Raw genomic sequence first — 24,909 nt, 5'->3', positions numbered from 1 at the left:
TGGCAGAGTGACTAAAACAGTAAGAGCACCTGACTAGCAAGCATGAGTCTCTGAGTTCAAACCCTAGTACTGCCAAAAAAATAAGATTAAAAACAAAAATATGTATTTCATTTGAAGCAATATGTCCTTTGACCTTGTTGCAGGAGAATTGGATTAAGAATAGAAAACATTTTTCTCATATTGTAGCTAAGTCATCATAAAGTGTTATTAAGTTAAGATAGAAAATAGTTTAGACTATTTACAATAATATTAGTGAGTTATAGTGAAGCGTTTTCATTTTATTCACACCTTCATAATAAATTTCTTTTTCTCTGGTTTACTGTTAGTTTGGTTGAAGTAATTTAATCAATTTCAGAAGAAAAATGTGTGTCTCGTAATGAGCTATATTTAAGATTCCACTTTGGGTATTATATGTTCAAGAGAATAAAATGGAAATTGAAATAGGGCTCCTGGATGAAAACACAATTTTTTTTTTTTAATGTGCAACTGGGGTTTGAACTTGGCTTTGTGCTCGCTAGGCAGGTGCTCTACCTCTTTAGCTATGCTTCTAGCCCTTTTTTCTGTAGTTATTTTTAAGATAGGGTCTCACTTTTTCCTTCCTTCCTTCCCTTTCTTCCTTCCCTCCCTTCCTCTTTCCTCTCTTTCCTTCCCCTTCCCTTCCCTTCCTTTTTTTTTTTTTTTTTTTTTTTGGCTGGACTGACTTTGAACTGTGATCTTCCTGATTCAGCCTCCCATGTAGCTAGGATCACAGGCATGAGCCACTGGCTCCTGGCCAACACAGTGGTGTTTTTCATTATGCTCTTTTTATTTATTTATTTTTTAAATCACCAATCTGTCTGTTTACCTTATTTTGGGAGGGGTACTTACATTTATAGCTCATGTGCATTTTAGACTTTATTGCTAATGTAGGATAACTTGTTTTGTGGGCTCAGATCAATAATTTCATTTAAAACTCAAATTTAAATATTAACATCAAATTGGACATCTGTTCCATTTATTCTTGAAGTCTTGGAGGTTCTAGCAGAGGAGCGCAGCTACTCATATACCCTTGACCGAAGAATTGTCCTCCTCTATTGGGGATGGTCATCTTCTTCCACCAAGTGCACAGCTCGTAAGGGATGCACATTGAGCAGTGAGGGAGGAAGGGGACACCCGCCTAACCAGGCAGACCAGCCACATCAACTCTGGCGATCAATGGAGTGCAGATGTCGCAGCCAGATCGCCCTCACGTTCTCCATTTATTTTTAAAAGAAAAGACATAATCAGAATTAAAGACATAATCACATTAAGTGAATTGCATGCAGGAAGATTTACAAATAATGTTTTATTTCACTTGTATAATTTAACTGTATCAAATTTTTAAAATACATGTTATAACCTTTGGGGTGGGGGTCAAGGAATGCCGGTGTGTTCTAATCTCTCACAGGACACCCATTCATTGATAGGAATGATAATTGCCAGGCTATAACAAAGACTCCAATAATCAAAAAGGACATAGATTCATTGGAGACTTGAGGAATTCTGTAAACTCACAGAATAACACCTTTCTTTTACACTCATAGGCAGTGGTAAAAGTGCTTCTCAGTCACTTTTCTTGCTTAGTAAGTTTGAGAAAAGACTCCACGTCAAACAGTTTCAGTGCATCACCTGAGTATTCTACATAATGGTTTTTTTCTTTATCTCATTTGCAGTGCCTTATTGACATAGAGGGTTCTTTGATGTTCGGCTCGATAAAACATAACAATAGGAATTCTTAGGTATTTTGTTTGAACTTAGATAAAAATTTGGGAAACATAAGGTACTTCCTTTTACACGGTAGTGTGTGAAAAACAATATGAGTAATTGTGAACCTTCTATATTTTATTATTCCTTTGGAAATAATTTTTATTTATTTTATAAGTAAGGAATAACTCAAGTAATATGAAAATAAAAAGTTCTCCTAAAGTAAATTAGCATTTCAGTACTCTTCCCAAAAGAATATTTGAATGTGTATGGAATGATTAAATGAATATGCCTTATTTTTTGGAAGATATATCCATATGTGCTTTATCATTATTTTTAAAAGTTGGTGTAACCAATCCAAAGAGAATCATTTAATTTTCCCCTTAATTTCATTTTTTGCCAAGGCACCATTTTTATAAGGACAAAACAATAAAGGACATGGTTTGTAAAAGAAACAAAATTTACCTCAATACCAAGATATCTTTTTTCTTTTTGCTGTTAAAAAAAGATTTCTTTCTAAATAATATCATAAGTAATTTTATAAGTATTATTTGAAAATTGTTGTACTTGAGATTAAGTATGTCTGAAATGTGTGTGCGTGTGTGTATGTGCATGTGTGTGTGTGATTAATTTCCAAGAAGTTAAATTGCCTTCTAGAAATACACTAACTTGCTGACATGGTTGTCCAATGGCATCAGTAATCCAAAAATAATTATTTTTTTATAATAAATTATTTTAGGATATATTCATTATACAGGGGGAATTCATAGTGACAATTCCAATTAGACTTATATTGTACATTATTTACATTGCCCCTCACTTAACCCTCTCGCCACCCCACTTAAAGCAATTGCAAGAGGTTTCTTTGTTCTGTTTCATATAGATAAATGAAGTTCATCTGTCATATACCATCACCTTAATCTCCTTCCTTCACCCACCCCCCTTCCACTAGTTACCCCCCCACACACATACACACTGTACCTATTTTACAGTCCTGGTTTTTGTTATTAATATTTCCGTTCATGTTCAAAGGGTTGTCTCAACATATGCCCACTAAGGGTGTACTTTACTTTGGTCACTTCAACCCCTTCCATTACTCTCCCTTACCCCTTTACCTCCCATCCCCCATTTTCAACAGCTTTCAGTACACATCCTTATATCCTCTACCTTCTTATGTTATGTGATATTACTGGTGCTCTTTCATTTTCTTTTCCTTTTCCCTCTTTCCCCAAGTTTCATAGAGTAGTTCCACTGTTACAAACGTGCTCTAGATATGAGTTTGTATATGATCATGCTTGTTTTTGTGTATATGTTTATCTTTTGATCCATGTATGAGAGAAAACTTGCAGCTCTTGTGTTTCTGAGCCTGGCTTACTTCAGTTAACATATATCCTCCAATTGCATCCATTTACTTTCAAACCACATGTCATTTTTCTTTACGGCTGTGTAATACTCCCTTGTGTATATATACCACAATTTCTTGATCCGTTCATTAGTTGTAGGACATCTGGGTTTCCAAAGCTTGGCTGTTGTGAATAGTGCTGGTGAATAGTGCAGCTACCCTGGTCATAGTGAAAGTACTTTAGTGAAAATTCCTTAGAAAAAGAGATAGCTACATTGAATTGTAAACAATAAGTGGGAATTAGCTTTAAGTGAAGGCAAAACAGTACTTCAGTTACCATCTCATTTGCAAAGAAACCCAGAAGTGGAGAAACAACTTTTGTTAGGGTTTGAATCTGAAATGTTCCCTGAAATGTTGACTTGCTTGCCAGGTAATGGGGCTTTGGGGTAGTGATTGGCTTATGAGGACTCAATGGATTAGTCCCTTGATGGATTCATAATTTGTGGTGTTTTGGGAAGTGATGGAAACTAGCAGGTGTCTTGGGAGGTGATGGAAACTACCAGATGGCCCCATCTGATCTTTCTGTTTCCTGGCTGTCATGTTTAGCTTTTCTTTACCTTGCTCGTCTGCCATGATGTTCAACCTTTCTTTGGCCCAGAATCAATGAGGCCTGGTGACCACTGACTGAAACCAAGAGCCAAAATAAATCCTCCTTTAAACTGTTTCTCTTGGGTATTTTTCATAGCAATAAAAAGTATGACTAACCCAACTATAAGTGCAGGGACTTACATGTTATGTACTGTTGCTGTAACCAGAAGTTTGAGGTCAGTTATATTAAGAAAGGAAGGTAATGTGGAATGAGATCAAATCATTGATTTGACTATGGTCATGAGGTTTATGATTAGAGGGGAGTCATTAAAAAGTTAGGTGAAGAAAAGTGCAAGATTATGTGTGTTTTTGATTCTTCACTCTGGTGGCAATGGTGGACATTGGCCTTGAAGCCAGATAGCTTAGGATGATTTGGAGTTAGTTTGAGCCCACAATAATGATAATAACTGAAATAGGGCAGTGGTGATATAGATAATGGGAAAATGATGAGTTTAAAAATAATTATGCATCAAAAACCTCTTAGATCTGATAAACACTGTTGGCAAAGTAGCAAGATATAAAATCACCATATAAAAATCAATAGCTTTTCTATATACCAATAATGAACATGCTGAGAGAGAAATCAGGAAAACCATCCCATTCACAAGAGCCTCAAAAAAATTAAATATCTAGGAATAAAGCTAAATAAGGAAGTGAAAGATTTCTACAATGAAAACCAAAACTTTGAAGAAAGAAATTGAAGAAGACACTAGAAGATGGAAGTATCACCTGTGTTCATCAGTCAGCAAAATTTATATTGTGAAAATGGCTGTACTACTGAAAGCAATCTATAGATTCAATGCAATCCCCATCAAAATCCAATGTCATTCTCTGCAGAAATAGAAAAATCAATCCTAAAATTCATTTGGAAGCACAAAAGACTCTAAATAGCCAAAGCAATCCTAAGCAAAAAGAACAATGTTAGTGGTATCACAATACCTGACTTCAAATTATGCTATAGAGCCATAGTAACAAAAACAGCCTAGTACTGGTGCAAAAACAGATGCATAGATCAGTGAAATAAAATAGAAAATCCAGAAATAACCTCACGCAGTTACATCATTTGATTTTCAATAAAGGTGCCAAAGACATACATTAGAGAAAATTGACAGCTTTATCAACAAATGGTGTTGGTAAAACTGGATATCCACATATAGAAGATTACAACTGGACCCCTCTCTCTCACCATTTACAAAAGTTAGTTCAAAACAGATCAAAAATCTTAATGGAGGACCTGAAACTTTGAAACTTTGAAACTGTTGCCGGAAAACATAGGGTAAATCCTTGAAGAGGAGAACATAGGGTAAATAAATACATTGAAGAGGCATATATAACACATTTCTGAATAGGATTCTAGTTGTTCAGGAAATAAGAGCAAGAATTGACAAATGGGATTACATCAAATTTAAAAGCTTCTGCACATGAAAGGAAACATTCCTTTCTTGTTTCCATAGGGAATCAAAAGAAACCCTAGAGAATGGGAGAAAATCTTTGCCAGCTATTCATTGGATAAAGGATTAATATCCAGGTTCTTTTTAATTCACCTATTCACATGTGCATACATTATTTGGGCCATTTCTCCCTCCTACCCCCCCCACCCCATCCCTCTCCCCCTCACCCCCCTCACATCCAGGCAGAACCTATTCTGCCCTTATCTCTAAACTTGTTGAAGAGAAACATAAGCAATAATAAGAAAGACAAAGTGTTTTTGCTAGTTGAGATAAGGATAGCTATACAGAGAGACTCCTAGCATGGCTTCCACGTACAAATGTGTTACAGCCCAAGTTGGTTCACCTCTAACTGACCTTTTCACTAATTTCTGATTCCCTTATCATATGGACCTCTGTCACTTTAAGGTTTCTGTATTAGTTCCTCTGCAGTAGGGACATCAAACATGTTCATGTTTTGGGTTTCTCAACTATCCCCACACCTCCCGTATGTGCTCTCCCCTTGTCATGTGATCCAAGTCCAGCCACATTGCTGTATTTGCCCTAGATCTAAAGTCCACATATGAGGGAGAACATACGATTTTTGATTTTCTGAGCCTGGCTAACCTCGCTCAGAATGATGTCCTCCAGTTCCATTTACTTGTGAATGATAATTTTTCATTCTTCTCCATGGCTGAATAAAATTCCATTGTGTATAAATACCACATTTTCTTGATCCATTCGTCAGTAGTGGGGCATCTTGGATGTTTCCATAACTTGGCTATTGCGAATAGCGCTGCAATAAACATGGGTGTACAGGTGCCTATGGAGTAGCCTGTGTTGCATTCCTTTGGGTATATCCCCAGGAGTAGCATTGCTGGATCATATGGCAGATCTGTGTTTAGATTTTTAAGAAGCCTCCAAATTTTTTTTCCAGAGTGGTTGCACTAGCTTGCATTCCCACCAGCAGTGTACGAGGGTTCCTTTTTCCCCACATCCTCACCAACACCTGTTGGTGGTGGTGTTTTTGATGATAGCTATTCTAACGGGGGTGAGGTAGAATCTTAGTGTGGTTTTGACTTGCATTTCCTTTATGGCTAGAGATGGTGAGCATTTTCTCATGTGTTTTTTGGCCATTTGAATTTCTTCTTTTGAGAAAGTTCTGTTTAGTTCACTTGCCCATTTCTTTATTGGTTCATTGATTTTGGGAGAGTTTAGTGTTTTAAGTTCCCTGTATGTCTGGTTATCAGTCCTTTGTCTGATGTATAGCTGGTAAATATTTCTCCCACTCTGTGGGTGGCCTCTTCAGTTTAGAGACCATTTCTTTTGTTGTGCAGAAGCTTTTTAATTTTATGAAGTCCCATTTGTCCATCCTTTCTCTTAGCTGCTGAGCTGCTGGCGTTCTATTGAGGAAGTCCTTGCCTATACCTATTACTTCCAGAGTGTTTCCTGCTCTTTCCAGTACTAATGTCAGAGTTTCAGGTCTGATATTAAGGTCCTTGATCCATTTTGAGTTGATACTATTACAGGGTGATAAACATGGATCTAGTTTCAGTTTTTTGCAGACAGATAACCACTTTTCCCAACAATATTTGTTGAAGAGACTATATTTTCTCCATCATATATTTTTGGCACCTTTGTCAAAAATAACGTGGGCATAGCTGTGTGGCTTCATATCTGGGTCCTCTATTCTGTTCCACTGGTCTTCATGTCTGTTTTTGTGCCAGTACCATGCTGTTTTTATTGCTATTGCTTTGTAATGTCATTTGAAGTCAGATATTGTGATACTTCCAGCATTGTTCTTGCTGAGTATTGCCTTGGCTATTTGCAGTCTCTTGTGTTTCCAAATGAACTTTAGGGTAGATTTTTCAATCTCTGTGATGAATGTCATTGGGATTTTGATGGGAATTGAAGTAAACGAGTAGATTGCTTTTGGTAGTGTAGCCATTTTTTCTATGTTGATTCTACCAATCCATGAGCACGGGAGATCTCTCCACCTTCTGTAGTCTTCCTCGATCTCTTTCTTCAGGGGTGCGTAGTTCTCCTTGTAGAGGTCTTTCACATCCATTTTAAGTTTACTCCTAGGTGTTTGATTTTTTTTTTGAGGCTATTGTAAATGGAATTGTTTTCCTATATTCTTTCTTAGTTTGTTTGTTATTGGTGTATAGAAAAGCTAATGATTTTTGTGAGGTGATTTTGTATCCTGCCAGCTTGCTGTAGCTGTTGATGGTGTCTAGGAGTTTTTGGGTAGAGTTTTTTGGGTCTTTAAGGTATAGGATCATATAGTCTGCAGATAGGGATAGTTTGACAGTTTCTTTACCTATTTGTATTCCTTTTATTGCTTCTTCTTGCCTAATTGCTCTGGCTAGGAATTCCAGTACTATGTTGAATAAGAGTGGGTATAGTGGGCACCCTTGTCTCATTCCTGATTTTAGGGGAAATGGTTTCAGTTTTTCACCAATAAGTATGATGTTGGCTGTAGGTTTTTCATATATAGCCTTTACAATGTTGAGGTACTTTCCTTCTATTCCTAGTTTTCTTAAAGCTTTTATCATGAAGTGGTGTTGGATCTTGTCAAAGGCTTTTTCTGCATCTATTGAGATGATCAAGTGGTTTTTGTCTTTGCTTCTATTAATGTGCTGTATTAAATTTATAGATTTGCATATGCTGAACCACCCCTGCATCCCTGGGATGAAGCTGACTTTTTCGTGGTAAATGATCGTTCTGATATGTTACTGGATTTGGTTTGCCATTATTTTATTGAGGATTTTTGCATCAATGTTCATTAAGGAGATTGGCCTATATAGTTCTCCTTTTTTGGAGGTGTATTTGTCTGGTTTTGGGATGAGTGTAATACTGGCATAATAAAATGAGCTAGGTAGTGTTCGTTCCCTTTCTGTTTCATAGAACAGTTTAAGGAGGGTTGGTATTAGTTCTTCTTTAAAGGTCTGCTAGAATTCAGCAGAGAATCCATTAGGTCCTGGACTTTTCTTTTTTGGGGAACTCCTTATTGCTGCTTCAATTTCATTACGTATTATAGATCTGTTTAGGTGGTTAATACCCTCTCGGTTCAATTTTGGATGGTCATAAGTATCTAGAAATCTGTTCATTTCTTCAAGATTCTCCTGTTTGTTGGAATATAGGTTCTCAAAGTAGTCTCTGATGAGTCTCTGGATTTCTTTGGTGTTTGTTGTTTTCTCCCCATTTTCATTTCTGATTTTACTAATTTGGGTTTTTTCCCTCCTCATCTTAGTCAGATTTTCCAGGGACTTGTCAATCTTGTTTATTTTTTCAAAGAACCAGCTTTTTGTTTCATTGATTTTTTTTGTTTTTGTTTTTTGGTCTGTATTTCATTAATTTTTGCCCTTAATTTTATTATTTCTCTCCTTCTGCTTGTTTTGGGTTTTGCTTGTTCTTATTTTTCCAGGAGTTTGAGATGTAGCATTACTTCGTTTATTTGAGATTTTTCTGTCCTTTTAAATATATGTACTCATGGCTATAAACTTCCCTCTTAGAACTGCCTTTGCTGTGTCCCATAGGTTCTGGTACATTGTGTTTTCATTTACATTAGCTTACAGGAACCTTTGGTTTCCTCTCTTATTTCTACTATGACCCACTGACCATTAAGCAATGTGTTATTAGGCCTCCAATTATTTGTGTGTTTTCTTCTGTTGTTTTGTTGTTGAGTTCTAGATTTAATGCATTGTGATCAGATATTATGCAGAGGGTTATTTCTGTTTTCTTATATTTGCTGAGACTTGCTTTGTGCCCTAAGATATGATCAATTTTAGAGAAGGTTCCATGGGCTGCTGAGAATGTATATGGTGCAGAAGTTGGATGAAATATTCTGTAGCCATCAGCTAGGTCCATTTGATCTATGGTATGATTTAGATCTAGGATTTCTTTATTGACTCTTTTGTTTGGATGGCCTATCTATTGGTGATGGGGGAGTGTTAAAGTCTCCCACTACCACTATGTTGGAGTTTAAATATGTTTTTAGGTCTTTCAGAGTATGTTTCATGAAATTGGGTGCATTGACGTTGGGTGCATATAAGTTTATAATTGTTATCTCCTTTTGGTGTATTTCCCCTTTTATTAATTTGGAATGTCCTTCTTTATCTCATTTGATCAATGTAGGTTTGAAATCTACTTTGTCCGAGATAAGTATTGCTATTCCTGCCTGTTTTGGGGGGCCATTGGCTTGGTAAATCTTCCAGCCTTTTACCCTAAGCCAGTGCTTGTTTCTGTTGATGAGATGGGTCTCCTGTAAGCAACAGATTGTTGGATCTTCCTTTTTAATCCAGTTTGCCAAACTTTGTCTTTTGATAGGAAATAAGTCTGTTAACATTCAGTGTTAGCATTGATAGGTATGTGGTGATTCCTGTCATCCAGTTGTTTTTGTTGTTCAAGGGTTTGATTGTGTGCAGCTGAATCAATGTTACTCTCTACTTTCTTGCCTTTTCTTCTACTGTGGTTTGGTACTGTCTGTCCTTTCATGGTTTGGTTTGCTTTCATTTTCTATGTGCAGAATTCCTTGAAGAATCTTTTGTAGTGGTGGCTTGGTGGTCATATATTGTTTTAGTTTCACTTATCATGGCAGACTTTTATTGCTCCATCTATTTTGAATGATAGTTTTGCTGGGTAGAGTATCCTAGGGTTAAAGTTATTTTCATTCAGTGCCCAGAATACCTCACTCCATGCTCTTCTTGCTTTTAAGGTTTCCTTTGAGAAATCTGTGATTTTGATGGGTTTACTTTCGTATGTTATTTTGTTTTTTCTCTCTTACAGACTTCAATATTTCTCTATTTTCTGTGCGTGTTGTTTTAATGATAATATGTCATGGGGTAGTTCTATTTTGGTCAAATCTGTTTGATGTCCTGGAGGCTTCCTGTACCTGAATGGGCATAGTTTTCTCTAGATTTGGGAAATTTTCTGTTATTATTTTGTTGACTATATTACAAATTCCTTTTGCTTACACCTTCTTCAATGCCCATGATTCTCACATTTGGTCTTTTGATGGAGTCGGTGAGTTCTTGCATATTCCTTTCACAGGTCTTGAGCTGTTTGAGTAATAGCTCTTCAGTTTTTCCTTTAATTTCCATTTCATCTTCAAGTTCTGAGATTCTGTCTTCTGCTTGTTCTAGTCTGCTAGAGTGGCCTTCCATTGTGTTTTGTATTTCTTTTTCATTCTTTTTTCTGAGGTTTTCCATATCATGGGTGACTTCTTTAGAATATTGTCAATTTTCATCCTTAAGTCATTTATCTCTCTATTTATGGTGTTCTCTGTTTCACTTTGGTATTTATTTAGGGCTCCTATGAGTTCATTTATTTGTTTTGGTGTCTTCTCATATTCTTTGTTTTTGTTGTCTTGGAATTTCTTGAGTGCCTCCGGTACATTTTGGTTGACCTTGTCTAGTAACATCTCCATGAAATTCTCAGTCATTTCATGCAGGATTTCTTCTTTCAGGGTGTTCTTGTGGGCTTCGTTGGGTTCCTTGGGATAATTTATCTTTGTTTCATTGGAGTCTGGAATTGGGTGTCCGTCTTCTTCATTTCCCTCTGAATCCTGTACTAATTTATTTTTGGGGGGAGAATGGTTTCCATCCCTTTTTCATCTTCCCATCATTCCACTTGGTGCTGCTTCTGTCCCTGGTCTGTGTGTAATTTGGTATTAGCTAACTTACAAGAGTAAAACTAATGAAACCAAGAAAGAAAGAAAAAGAAGAAAAAGAAAAAATAGAGAACCAAAGAAATCAATAGGGAGAGGTGGTGGACAACCAAACAGTGAACAAGACAAACAAATACTTTTGGTCTGTGTCTCCCAAGCAGGTTTGGAGCTGGTATCTGGTGGTGTGGGAGTCCTGTTTTCTCAGTGTAATGTGGCGTGGAGAAGCTTTGTATGGGCTAGGAGTTCAGGATGTCAGAGTTTTGCTTCTTGTTGGTGGTTTTTGTCTGCCAAGTGTGGCTCCAGTGTCTCAGCAAAATTTTTGATTTGCAGAGCTCACCTGTCTGCTTCCTCCCTCTAGTCACCATCTTGGATTTCTTGTATGTAGTGCTTCTTACCTGGTCTCTCAACTATCGCAAAAACATCCTTCCCCACCACTCAGGTCTGCATCTCCACGCAATGAGAGGAAGGGTCGGAAAGGACTCAGGGAGGATTCACCAAGGTGGGCAGGCAGCCTGCCATGAAGGTCCACAGCTCTGCATGATGTGAGGAATGGTTGAAAAGGACTTGGAGGATTTGCCAATATGGGTGGGCAGCCTAGGAAGAGAAGTAATATTTAGTTTTAATTTGCAAAAATTAAACACCAGAACAACAAATAATGCAATTAATAAATGCACAAATGAACAGACAGTTATCAAAAGAAGTACAAATGGCTAATGAATATATATGAAGACATCTTCAACATCCATAGCCATTAAGGAAATGTAAAAAAAAAAAACTGAGATTCCATATCACCCCAGTCAGAATGACTATCTTCAAAAGACAAAAGACAGCAAATGATGATGAGGATGCAGGGAAAAAAAAGGAACCCTTATATACTGTTAGTGGGAATGTATATTAGTTCAGCCACTATGGAAAACTAAAGGTTTCTTAAAAAACTAAAAACATATGACCGTGCTATACCACTCCTGGGTATATATCTGAAGGAATGTAAGTCAACATACACTTTAGATAATTGCACTGTCTTGTTCATAGCAGCAGTATTCATAATAGCCAATGTATGGAATCAGCTCAGTTGCCCATCAACTAATGAATGGATAAAGAAAATGTGATATATAGATATATATATACACACACACATATATATACATATACACATACATGCACACACACACAATTAGTATCATTGAGCCATAGAGAAAAATGAAATTGTATTGTTTGCAGGAAAATGGATGGAACTAGAGATGATAGTGAAATAAGCCAGACTGGGAAAGACAAATATCATATATTCTCTCTCCTATGTGTAATCTAGATCTTTTAACAGTGAATGACAGGAGTGTAAAATGGGGAACTGTTTGAGGGTGGGAACCAATGGGAGTGGGAGGGAACCCAGAAGGAGAGGGATAAAGGGGAAGTGAATATGATAGAAGTACTTTATATGCATGTATGAAAATAGAATAATGAAACCTGGTAAAAATTGTTTTAAAGGGGGGAGGGAGGATTTGATCAAAGTATGTTATATGAATGTATGGAAATACCACATGAGACCACTTTGTACAATAAATATATGCTAATAAAATGTCAAAAGATAATTATGAAGTAAAATTGGGAGAGGAAGTATCGAAAATGATTCCCATGTCTCTTGAATGACTAAGGTAGATAATGAAAATCATGAAGAAAGAAAATACAGGATTAGGAATCATTGTTAGCAAAGAGGTTGAGAAGTTAATTTAGTGCATGTTGACATCCAGAGTTAGAGTGGTATTGGGGTATATATATAGCAATCAATTGGGGATACGTGAGTCAAACTAAGGGAACAAGTAGTTCTAGGGGCAGATTATTTTTCCAGTTTATACTTTCCAGTTGAAATCAAGGTAGTAGATAAAAATAGCCAAAATATGTAGAGTGAGAATATCAATTGCCTGAAAATGAATGAAATCTTGGGGAATACTAGCATTAAAGGAGTTATTGGGGAAAAAAGGAAATATTCAGAGAAAATATAGAAGGAAGATCCAGAGCCATATAAGGAAAATGAGGGGATTGTGGGGTGTCAGACATCAGCTCAGTAGAGTGTGTATGGAAAAATAATCATCAACAGTGAACAACTCAGCAGAGAGATACAGAAAACCTATTGTCATTGATAACTTAGAGCAATTGCGGTAGTGTGCTAGACTGAGAAAGAGGTTAGAGGCTGCACATGTGAACATGCGAGGCTGATACCGAGCATAGCCATAACCCTGAAACTTGGCTTCATGAACTCATCCTTGATGTCAGCTTGCTTTTTAGTCATTTATCCCTGTCTTTAAAAGGTGAAATGAACCATGAGAAGTTCAAGAAATATGACTTGAGCAATATAATGAAACTGTCTTCCTACAGAATCAATGAAGGAAGTGAAGACCTCAGTATCTTCAGAAAATTGTCATCCTTATGATTACTGACTTATCGGTGCAAATCAGATCCAGCTGGCCCCTTAGCTTTTAGTACAAATTCTTTAATGAAAATCTTGCAAATTTGAGAACAGTTTTATGAGTTTTTCCCCGCTTCTTAGCTGCTTTCAACAATAGAGTAGTTTTGCTTAACCAGCCTATTCTAGGCTCTAAAAATTTGATGTCTCCTTCCCCAATTCATTTTTCATTCTCTTGCATGATGAGATTTCAATTTATTCATTTCCTTGTGCTCTACACTGTCTTCAGTTTGAGAGCTACAACCCTCTGTTTGTCTTTGCCTTCTCCATCAGCTCCCCAGTGGCTTTGTTTCTTTCCCTGTCCAATTTAGAACCAGTGGCAGTTCATTACCTGACCTCTCTTCTTGTCCACCTGTCCCTCCTCCCTAAGGCTGTCTCTGTGAAGCTTCTGCAGCAGGCCTGGCTTAAGCTGCTGTAGACCTTTGCAGAGCCTCATGGACCAATGCTATCACTCACACCCACAGTCTCTACCATCTCCAGCCTCAGCTAAGCATTTATCACTACCTACAAAGCCTTGTGTGTATCCCTCCTGAGCTCAAGTTTTTTCACAACAAATATTTCCAATTACTTCTACTTTTCTTAATCCACTAATTCATGCATGTTAGAAGTTTACACATTCAGTAAACGTTGATTTTTGAATCTTAGCACAAAGCAAACTTTTAAAGGCATTGTGTTAAAATACAGGAATTTTAAGGGAAATTCAGTTTGACTTAGACAGTTGAAATTGAAGAAATGCATACAGGTTTCAGCCTATATTGATTTTTTTATGAAAAGTAGTAAATCATGGGGCTTCCAAAATGTTTCATTTTCTGCATATGGGGCCCATAAAAGTTTCTGCTCTTGGAGACATCTTCCCTCTCTTCTGTTTTCCACAACACTAAGAGAACTTCAGAATTTTCTCACATGGTTTCCTTGACAACTGAATAGAAATTATAATGAAGAGGAAAGGCTGTGTGTTTCTGTTAGGATTCTTGTTTGCAAGCAATTGACTGGCTGTGTTTAGCCAAAAAGAAATGTATTAAAAGGAAGTTGGGAAGAATGCTACAATTCAATTGTAAAAGACACATGATCCAATTTAAAAATTGGACAAGGAATCTGAGTAAACGTTTCTCCAAGGAATGTATAAAATGGTCAGTAAACACAGAAGATGCATCATTAACCATTAGGGAAATGCAAATCCAGACCTAAGGAAATACCACTTTATACCTAGTAGGATGACTGGAATAAAAAGAGGATTGCAGAACTCAGTTGGATGTAGACAAATCAGCCCCTCATATGCTGGTGTTAAGAACAAACATATTAAAAGACCCACTAAAGTCTTTTGTCTTCAACTTACATTAGAACTTTCCAAATTTCTATAGACTGAGTTTGAATTCCTAGAAAAATTATTTGATGCAAAAAAAGGCTGAGATTATAGACTTGATTTCCATTATTGTTTTTATAATCAGTTACTTTCTGTAACTTTACTCAATGGTGTTACAAATTACTTCTCTGACGTAGGAAAATCAGATGAAAGAGTATAAGATTACCTACTGCAAAACCATCCTGACATGGGGTGCGGACGGTATTCACATTTTGCAGATGTGGGATTAATCCTCAATAAAATGCCAATGTTCCTAACTATAGCTAAGTCTAAGGTGACTGGATAAATTTCATCACTGAAATTGATAATTTTACCTTACTCTATTTAATTTTTGAAACATCATGAGATATTTGAAAAGGCAGTTAGCATAATTCCAATAATTAATGTCAACACTTCAAATACTTTGGGATGTCTTTCTGAGAGCAGTAATGTGTTTTAAAAACACCATAGATTAGTGAGTCTTGAATTTTCTTCCTGAGGATTCATTTATATCAGGACTTCCTTCTTGGTTCCCTTTAATTAACTATTTGATGGTTTTAAGCTTTGACAAGTTGTCCTTTCAAAAAATGTAAATTAAAATCTGACTTTTGAATACAACTGAAGCTTGTAGTATGTTGGTTTGATATTGCATAGAAATAAATGCAATTTTATTAATTAACAAATCTTTATTCTAGCTTACTGTTTACTAGAGGAGGTACATATTTAATCAAAGTACAATTGATCATTAATCTAGAACAAGTTATTTGACATTAAAACTAAAACACCCATCTTTTGACACACAATGTGGTGGTGTTAAGTTATGCTAACAATTTGAGTCCTGGCTCTGTCATTTAATTGCCACAGGACCTAAGAAAAGTTACATGACCTCTCTGGGCCTCAGTTTCCTTATTTGAAAAAAGGGACTTGTTAATTTTTTTTTTTACTACGTGTTTTGACAAGATATTTCAAACTCATTCTGTACTTCAGTTATGTATACTCTTGAGTCAGCCATTTCTGTAATGGTTGAATAAAATCCAGATAATTATGTCATATTTTTATACAAAACAATTCAGTGAAAATTAATGACTTAAAGCCAGTCAGCATCATAATTATTAGGCACAATAATGCTGAAGTTCTTAACACTGTTAGGAATATTCAGTAATTGTTTTGATTTTTGTATTTACAGATTTACAGTAAAGTTGGAATTGTTTGAGGTTAGTATCTCTAGTATATTAGCCACATTACCAACTCTCAAATCAAATCTGAGTTGAGATCCAGATTTCTAATTTGGCTTTGAAATTAATGGCTCTTCTTGGCATTTTGGTATGAGATATTTGTTTCGAAGTATAATATTTGATATTTTTGGTATGATTGAAATTCATATTATATTCTTATTCCCAAATTGGGGCACGGCTCAAGTGGTAGAGCACCTGCCTAGTAAGGGTGAGGCCTTGAGTTCAAACCCCAGTACCACCAAAAAAAAAAAACAAGAAGAAGAAGAAGGGTTGATCCAATTCAGGTATAATACATACATACATGAAAATGTCACAATGAAACACCCTGTATAGCTATCATAAACAACGTCATGTTTTTTCAAAAACACAACAGGAAGGCAAAACAGGTCCTGTCTGTGGGGTTGTTAGCAGTGTGGGGTGGGGGGAGGAAAGGAAACTGTGTGAGAGGATAAATATGATGGAAATATTATGTACCCATGTGTGAAAATGAAAAACGAAATCTGTTGAAACTATTCCAGGAATGAGGGGAGGGGAGATAAAGGAAAATGATGGAGGGATGAATTCAACCATGATAGATTGTAAGAACTTTTGTAAATGTCACAATGTATCTCCAGTACAACAATAAAAAGAGAACCACCCAAAAAAAAGCAAAAGGAAATGAAATTCATATTCCCATCCCCCACCTTAAAAATATGTCATTTGTAATAAAATTTGTCTAAAGCACAAAAAAAATAGTGAGAATTTAGCTGTATAAGTTCTTAAGATTGTCAGATATTGTGACCAAGCATTCTTTGTGTTATGCTGGGAGGTAAAGATAGAAAGCACCTGGATCCAAACATTCCATGAGACATGATAATTAGTGTTTCTGAATAGACATTTTACCATTTCATTGATTTTCATAGTTAAACTATTTCAGTCTTAACTAAGACCATTCTCCTCCTTCATGGATGTAGCAAGAAAATGACCAAGGTTTGTTATCTCTAGCTATTATCTCTTCATGTTTTCCAAACTGGCTTGAGTTCTAGAGTTTAACATCTGAGAACTTAAACCTCATTCTGTCCAGAGGTTTGCTCCTTCATTCATCAGTATGTTAATATGTGGACTTCTTAATTAATACCCAGTGAAAGAAGAAATTATTACATGAATTAATATATTAACCATATAATGTGTTGGAAGAGTGCTGAGTGACTGTCATAATTTCTGCTGGTACAGTTTGTGAATAGGAAAATAAAGTCAGTTCTTTTTATTGTGAAAGAAGATTTCATGTTATCTATATTTGCAGACTTTCTGGCTCATATGCTGGAGGAATCCTTGCTGCGGGGGTGTTTTCATTTTCTCGTCTAACATGGCAGTGGTCCATTGCAGCAGAGGTTTTTAGCTTAAACAATCTGTTTGTGGGGCTGCTTATGGCTCTTACTGTACATTTTGAGGAGGCAGCAACTGCAAAGGAGAGATCAAAGGTAACCTGTTTTGATCAAAGTGAAATCATTTTTTGTTTTGAGTTTTATACAAATACTGTGTTTCTTTTAACTTTGGTTTAGACACTGTTTATTCTGATCACTGTCAAGGTAATCCAGACATGTTGAGAGAGAATGTCCTCAGTCCTTCTATAGTGAATGGAACCACAATAGCCCTCATGAAACATGGGACTTTTTTTCCCTCAGAGTTTAGAAGGGTTTTTGGAGAATAAGGAGATTATGAAAGCCCCTATGAGTTCTGAGGCAGAGATAGGTTTTTTTGGTTCATTCACTATCACTTGTTTGTGTGTGTCATGGTAAGGTGCCAAGTTCTCTATTAATCACCTTAAATTATATACCACTGTGGTACATTGACTTACTCCCTAATAATAAAGAAGATTAATTTGTAAAAAATTTTTTTAACTAGAAGAGCATCAAATTAAAAAACAAAGTTCAGAAGAGATTGCAATGATTGTAAGGCAGACATGTTTATGAGAATCATTAGAAGCATGAAAGAACCCTGCCTTCTAGGAGTTTAAGAGTGTTTACATTGGAAGATGCCATGCCATCTTAGTATAGGCAGCCTTGTTACCAAAGATACAGAAACAAAAGGATATCATAACTTATTTCTGGTTCCCATAAATAAATCTGTGATGCTCTTAGAAATTTTTGTTTTATTCAAAATAACCTTTTTTTCTTCTGATATTAAAGAAAAAATTATGCATTACCTTTGTTAAGGTATAAGCAGACTTTATTCAGGTTCAGGTGTTAGGATCTTGTAGTAGAGGAGAGAAACCAGGCTCAACTTGAAATACAAAAAGGAAAAGTAGGAATTTATGGCCAAGGAGTAGGCTATCAGTGGATAGAAAATTACTGAGAGAAAACATCAGGCAAAAAGGACAATTCTGTCTAAACCAAAATAACAGGATTAATGCTGAAGATAGGCCAGGGTGATCAGACATTACCTGGGGAAGGCAGAGGATGAGGACCCTGATAAATATCGGGGGTAGAGGATTTTGGCTAAACTGCCATAGCAGGATTCTTGCTAAAATTGGACAATACCCAGGTGAACAGGGAAGGTCAAAAATATGGGCCTGCTTGAGAAGAAAGTTCAGAGGATCTTGACTAGAGATTGATTAAGGAGAGAACCTTTTATGAATTATGAAACAAATTGCATGTTCAAAGAAAGCAAAACAGAGATAAACCAGATTTATTTTGTAGAAGAAAAAGTAAAATAGAATTGCTCAACTTCAGTTATAGATTTTACTTGAGTAAGAATTACACAATATCCTATTACTTACCTAGGTGGACTTACCTAGCCACCATAAGGTGACAATTGCTCAATAAGAAGGAAAGCATTAACAAAAATAATGGTGATAAACATAAAGTATAATCATTTACATTTAGGAGGTTGACTTTAACCTGCTCTATCATACAAATGCTTGGTTTTTATGTTAAAAGTAGCTTTTTACCATTATGTTTAGAGTTTTAGGTAAATTTTTAACTTAGTTTTATATTATTTATTTTCAGGTAGCAAAAATTGGTGCTTTCTGTTGTGGCCTTAGCTTATGTAATCAGCACACAATAATACTCTATATTTTGTGCATAATACCTTGGATTCTCTTTCGGCTTTTAAAAGAGAAGGTAGGTTTTAAAATTTTGTAAAAATTAAAATTCTTAATATTTCAAGTAAACATTGTATCATCAGAAAATTTGGGGCTTTAATTTTTCTTGAGTTTTGTGTTAAGCATAAATGACCTTAAGCTCTAACAATATTGACTGAAAAAAGAGGATTCACAAAATTCTGCAGTACTGATTATAGAGGCATCTGGCCTCTTTCATAATTTCCTGCATGATTCTGAACAGCCTCTCAATGAAAATACAAAAAAAAGACTTAAAACAACAATATCAAATCTGTTTAATAATTTGAGTACACATTTTAAGGCACAGAATGGTATGCTAATAATGCTGTATTCATTCTGTTAACTGTTTGTTGAGTGCCTGCCCCAAGTGCTGGAGGTTTAACACGTAATAGACAACATTGGGAGTGCATGGAAATCTGATAAATAACAGCCCCCGTTTCTCAGAACATGTTTCCTTAAAACTAAAAAAATTGTTTATTTTCCTCTTGTCTTTCTCTGAAAGACAAAACTTATAGTTTATTAAAATGGCAGTAGAGAGCAATACAGGAAAATTTACTTTGTTAGGCATTGGGAAAATTTACTTTGTTAGGCATTGGAAGATTAGGTAAGGAAATGTCTGAGAGTTGAGTTAGACATAAACCCTTGGGAGGATAATGTCCTTTATTCTATCAGCTTCCTCCTAGAGGGTAAAATAGTCTGGCTACAAAGCTAGTACTGAGGCCATTTTACTTTGTTGTTTGTTTGTGAACAAACTTAGCTATATTTGTTATTTTATTATTTGCTAATTATACCCAGCTGTAATCAGAATTGTAACAGAAAACACATAAAACCTAATAAAATTATTATGTAGAAATAAGGAAATAATTATCCAAAGCTTTGGATAATTGTGTTTACTGTACTTTTAACACATTTTTTTTCTTAGAATCTTGGCAACAAAGCAAAAAAGGGTAGGTAACATGGAGATTATAAAAATTCTTATTATGTGATTAAAAAGTAAATAAAAGGGAAATAATAATTGACAGGAAAGCAACTTTTTCTTGGAATTGAATTCTGTGAAGTCAATCATGCAAACCTTACATAGGGGATATTAAACAGCCTAATGGGCAGTGTCTTTAAGAAAGGCTTGGTAGAGTATACACGAAGTTGTTTATATGATCTTTTATAAAATAAAGAAAAGGAGATATAAATGGATTTGGTAGTGTATCCCTATAATTCCAGCATTTGGGAGGCGAGGCAAGAGAATTGAGAGTTTGAGACGAGCCTGAGTAAGACGCTATCTCAAAAGAAGGGGAGAGGGTCACCAGAAGGAGAGATAGCATAAAAAAAAGCACAACTCAGCAAAGATTTTTTTATGAAATACGAAACTAAGGAAGCCCAACTATTTTTCTCCAGAACCAGTGGATCCACAGATCGAGTGGATGGACAACATACCTGAGTCTAATATCAGGCTTCTGATCTGAACAGATATAATAAAGACACATCCTCTGGGAAGAACCTAAATTGCTAGTATTTTGATGTGTTGATTCAAAAGAGAGCCATGTACTTTGTATAAAACATGCATGACTCATAGTTGAGAAATTAGGAACTTAGACTGAGTCTATTTGCCTTTTTTTTTTTTGGTGATACTGGAGTTTGAACTCAGGACGTCATGCTTGCTAGGCAGATGCTCTGCCACTTCAGCCACTCTGCCAACCCTGTTTTGTGTTGGGTTTTTTCAAGATAGGGTCTTGAGAACTGTTTACCCAGGCTGGCTTTGAACCCCAATCCTCCTGATCTCTGCCTCCCGAGTCGCTAGGAATATAGGTCTGAGCTACTTGTACCTGGCTTATTTGCCTGTTTGCCCTGTACTGAGGTAAGCTACTGACTAATGGAGAAACTTTGAGAACCACGACTCTTCAGCATACCTCTTGCATTTCCATTATTTAAATAGCAAGCAGAGGCTAGAAAATAGGTTATATCAATGAAGTGCCAGGAGTGTTGGATCATGCTGTGAGGTGATTTGAGACAGAGAAAGGAGTCCTGAGTCAGTTGAGTTCAACCCTGGCTGCTCACTTAATTATTTGGAAAGTTTTTAAAGATGTGTGTGTGTGTGTGCTTGCACACATGTGTGCACATGCCTAGTAATAATAGGTACATGTATACATATGTATATGTATGCTTCTATATACATACATACATAGGTAAATATGTGAATTTATGCTGAAAACTAATGTCACCCTCAAATCATTCTGGTGTAATTGATCAGATGCGAGTCTCAGACATCTGTTTAAAAAAACAAAAACAAAAACTCTCCAGGAGATTCCAGTGTGCAGCTAGGACTAAGAGAACCACTGCTCAGTCTCAATAATGGCTCTCATGTAATTGTCCTGCTTATTTCTCACACAAAAGGAAAATTCTGCAGCAACCACATCTTACCATTCTAAAATCAACTTTATAATGCACAGAAACTACCAAAATATAAGCATTTCTTTTCCTTAAAACCATGAACAACTTTAAGAATAGCAAAGGCATGTTGTTAGATTAGATATTTCTACACTCTATGCATGCCATGATTTATGCATCTCATGCTGCAATAGAAATCTCACCTGAAATTAGTACTGTAATAAAAACTCTTCATTTTCGATTAAGAATGTTTATTTGAAGATGTTAATACAAATCAGCTGCTTGTTCTACTTCTCATAAATACAAATCTTGGTTCTTACATTCTTTCTCACAGATAAATTCTCTTTCGTAAAGGAAAAATTGGCAATTTCCAATTACGTTTCAAGAGATCCTCTTTCCCAGTTATTAAAGCAACCGATATTTGACTCTCTCTAGTATACCAGAATCCACATTCTTTTGGACTTAGTCTTTATAAAGCATTGTCAGTATTGTCCTTTATTTTAGAAATGTTCATATGAGAAGTATACAATAAGGTATGTGAGACAACATTGTTACAGATAACAAAATGTCCTTTAGTATTCTATCTGAAATGTAAATTGAGGAGGGGAAATTGGATGAGCTTGAGCTTGGGGGTTATATAAAAGCTAGTTTGATTTGTATCAAACATTTCCATGAAATGTCCAAAGTCCTTACTGAAAAAGTTATATTGCCATGTATAATTGTAATAAAGTACAGAGTTAAAGCCTAGTCCTAATAGTGATGAAGTGCATTGGTATTAGAATAGTATTTGGGGCATACTCAAAATCAGCCAAACACCACCTAATCACTTCCAAGTGGGTTAGCTCAGCTATGCAATGCTGCATGTCATGACATGGTTTTAAATGTAAAAGATGCAATAAACCTAATACTTATGAGTCTTTGCTAATATTATTTACTTCACTCATATTTCACCTGCCATGGAAAGGAGTTCAGACTGACTCAATTTTCTAGTAATCCACAGCAATCAAAGGGTTTAACATTGTATTCTGTAGTGACTTAATATAAATTGAGAGATCAGCTCTGAGCAAACGTATTTGATGTTTTCCCTGATGTGTTCTTGAAGTTTCAGGATGAATGGACTAAAATAAATATTGTTCTTCAACACAATGTGTTCTGATGCAGGAACTCTCCCTGGGCTCTTTGCTGAAGTTGAGTCTGTCCTTCTCTGCTGGTTTGCTGCCCTATATCTACCTTCCTATCTCATCTTACCTCAACCATGCCCGCTGGACCTGGGGGGACCAGACAACACTGCGAGGATTTCTGACACATTTTCTCAGGGAAGAATATGGAACATTCAGCCTGGTAAACTTATATGTAAAGCTCTTCTAAGGAAATAAGTGGTAAAACTTTAGTGTTTTTTTATCAATGACAGTGGATAGGATTTTCATTTAGTTGTTTATGTAACAAACTTGTCCCTTGGAATGTGGCCCTTAACATACTTTAAAAAGAAGTCAGAATCACTTGATCCAACCTCTTGCTGTTGTATATCCCAAAAACACTTTTCAGGATGATAACCATTAAAAGGAGCCTGTTCTCTGTTTTTGAAGCGTTTTAGTCTTCTTAGCCTTGGGTGCCACGTGGGCACTTGATCTGTGAATAAAAATATTTGGAAAAAATTGAAGAAAAAAACCTCAAAATTTTTAATTTGCCATAACCAAAACATTTCTTCGGTGTTTTGAGACAGGGTCTTCCTGTGTAGCCCAGGCTGGCGTCGAACTCATATTCTTCCTGCCTTAGCCTCCTAAGTGCTGGGATTCCAGCTATGCACCACAGTATACCTGGCTTAACTTTTCCTTTTTAAAAAGTCTATTTTATACATTGTGTTTATATTACCATTTAGTTTGAAACTGAAGACCTATCTAAAAATTCCTCATAAATGATGAGTTTGCTAAATGGAAACAGTATGCTCTAAAAAACTGCAGAAGGCCTTGCTTTCCCTAGGACACATTAGGGGGACACATTAAATGTAGTTGCAATAAAGATTACCCAGAAAAAGAAAGAACAAACAGAAGATATTTTAATATAGACAATTATGTTGGGTTTTTCTTTCATGATTTGTACTGTCTTGCTTAAGAAGATAAATCTCAGAAGAGTACATAGTATATGATACTATTTATGCAGAATTCTAAACCTCCCCAAAACTAAATAATCTACTGTTTTAAACAGTAAACCTGTATTTCTAAAAAATAGGGGAGGGCCTGTGCATAGAGATTCGTGCCTGTAATCCCAGCCACTTGGGAGGCAAAAATTGGAAGGACTGTAGCCAGGGCAAAAAGTTAGACTCCATCTCAACAAATAAGCCAGGCCTGGTGGCACATGCTTATCATCATAGCTACTCAGGAGGCCTAAGTAGAAGGATCATGGTCCAAGGCTAAAAAATAGCCTAAATGAAAAAGAGGTGTGGCTCAGGTGGTAGAGCACTTGCCTTGTAAGCACAAGGCCCTGAATTCAAACCCTAGTACTGCAAAAAAAAAAAAAAAAAAAAATTAGGGGAATAAAGAATCCCAAATTCAAAGCAGTAGTTGTCTCTTGGGGGGATGGGGAGGGGAGGAGGTAAAGAAGCAGAGGCCTGCAAGGATCTTGTGAGATACTTTATGGTTGATGAGGTTTTGTTTTTTTTTAATGAATGATGAGTCTATAGATTTTATTTAAAGTTCTTTATCCCTTAAATATCATTGTATATATCCATATGAATATAACATCCAGAAAATATTTCATATTAAAATAGATTAATAAAAGAATACTTACTAATTTTGGTTTTGAATTAGAGTGTTTGATACTTTTAATTTATGCTCTCATTTACTTATATTGGTTGGAAATAAAGACTATATGTTATGGACCCTTCCTGACTTGAATTTTATATTGACACATCATTGTGAAATTATGGACTTTAGGTCATAATAACTCTAATAATATTACCAAAAAATAACATAAAGAGAGTCTATAACAGAATTGTAAAAAATGTAATTCATTAATGTGTTAATCACTTCTGCTGACATAGTTTACAACCGACTTAGCCAATTATTTCTAAAATTCTTCCTGATTTAGTTAACTGATTTTAAAAAATCAACAGGCTCCAAAGATGGAATAAAGAGAGATATTGCATTGTTTATTTAAAAACGTGTTTTTTAAATCAAGAACATTAAAACAGCCAGGTGCTGGTGGCTCACACCTGTAATACTAGCTGCTGAGGAGGCAGAGATCAGGATTACAGTTCAAGACCAGCCCAGGCAAAAGTTCTCAAGACCCTATCTCAAAAGCACACAACCCAAAAAGGGCTAGTAGAGTAACTCAAGTGGTAGCATGCCTACCTAGCAAGTGTGAGGCCCTGAATTCAAACCCCAGTACCACCAAAAAAAAAAAAAAAAAACCCACACACAACAGCCTAGCAAAGCTTCAGTTTAATGATTGTGCAAATAAACTTTTCTCTTTTATGTTTAGGCAAAATCTGAAATAGGATCCAGTATGTCTAAAATACTACTGTGAGTATGAAATATTTGAAGCTATTTTTAAAATGAATTCTGTTGTCTCTTTTAAATGATT

The 24,909-nt window shown here is 35.9% G+C and overlaps 1 protein-coding gene across 4 annotated transcripts in view; it reads left to right on the top strand.

Annotated features, from left to right (window-relative positions):
• The window catches only part of Tmem260 (transmembrane protein 260), a 74,548-nt gene that overhangs the window by 14,583 nt on the left and 35,056 nt on the right, over nt 1-24,909 (top strand). For all 4 annotated transcript variants that reach the window (XR_002213715.2, XR_012446160.1, XM_020185958.2 and 1 more), the window contains exons 4-7: nt 17,128-17,305; nt 18,833-18,946; nt 22,489-22,668; nt 24,808-24,848. Coding sequence is in view for 2 of the 4 variants with exons in the window: in XM_020185958.2 (XP_020041547.1) it covers nt 17,128-17,305; nt 18,833-18,946; nt 22,489-22,668; nt 24,808-24,848 (513 nt within the window). In the remaining 2 variants the exon portion in view is untranslated. The remainder of the gene's footprint in view (nt 1-17,127; nt 17,306-18,832; nt 18,947-22,488; nt 22,669-24,807; nt 24,849-24,909) is intronic.

The sequence above is a fragment of the Castor canadensis genome, chromosome 3, assembly GCF_047511655.1.
Source record: "Castor canadensis chromosome 3, mCasCan1.hap1v2, whole genome shotgun sequence".
NCBI classification, from domain to species: Eukaryota; Metazoa; Chordata; class Mammalia; order Rodentia; family Castoridae; genus Castor; species Castor canadensis.
The sequence above is the reverse complement of the archived record's forward strand: the minus strand, read 5'-3'. Positions and strand labels throughout refer to the sequence as shown.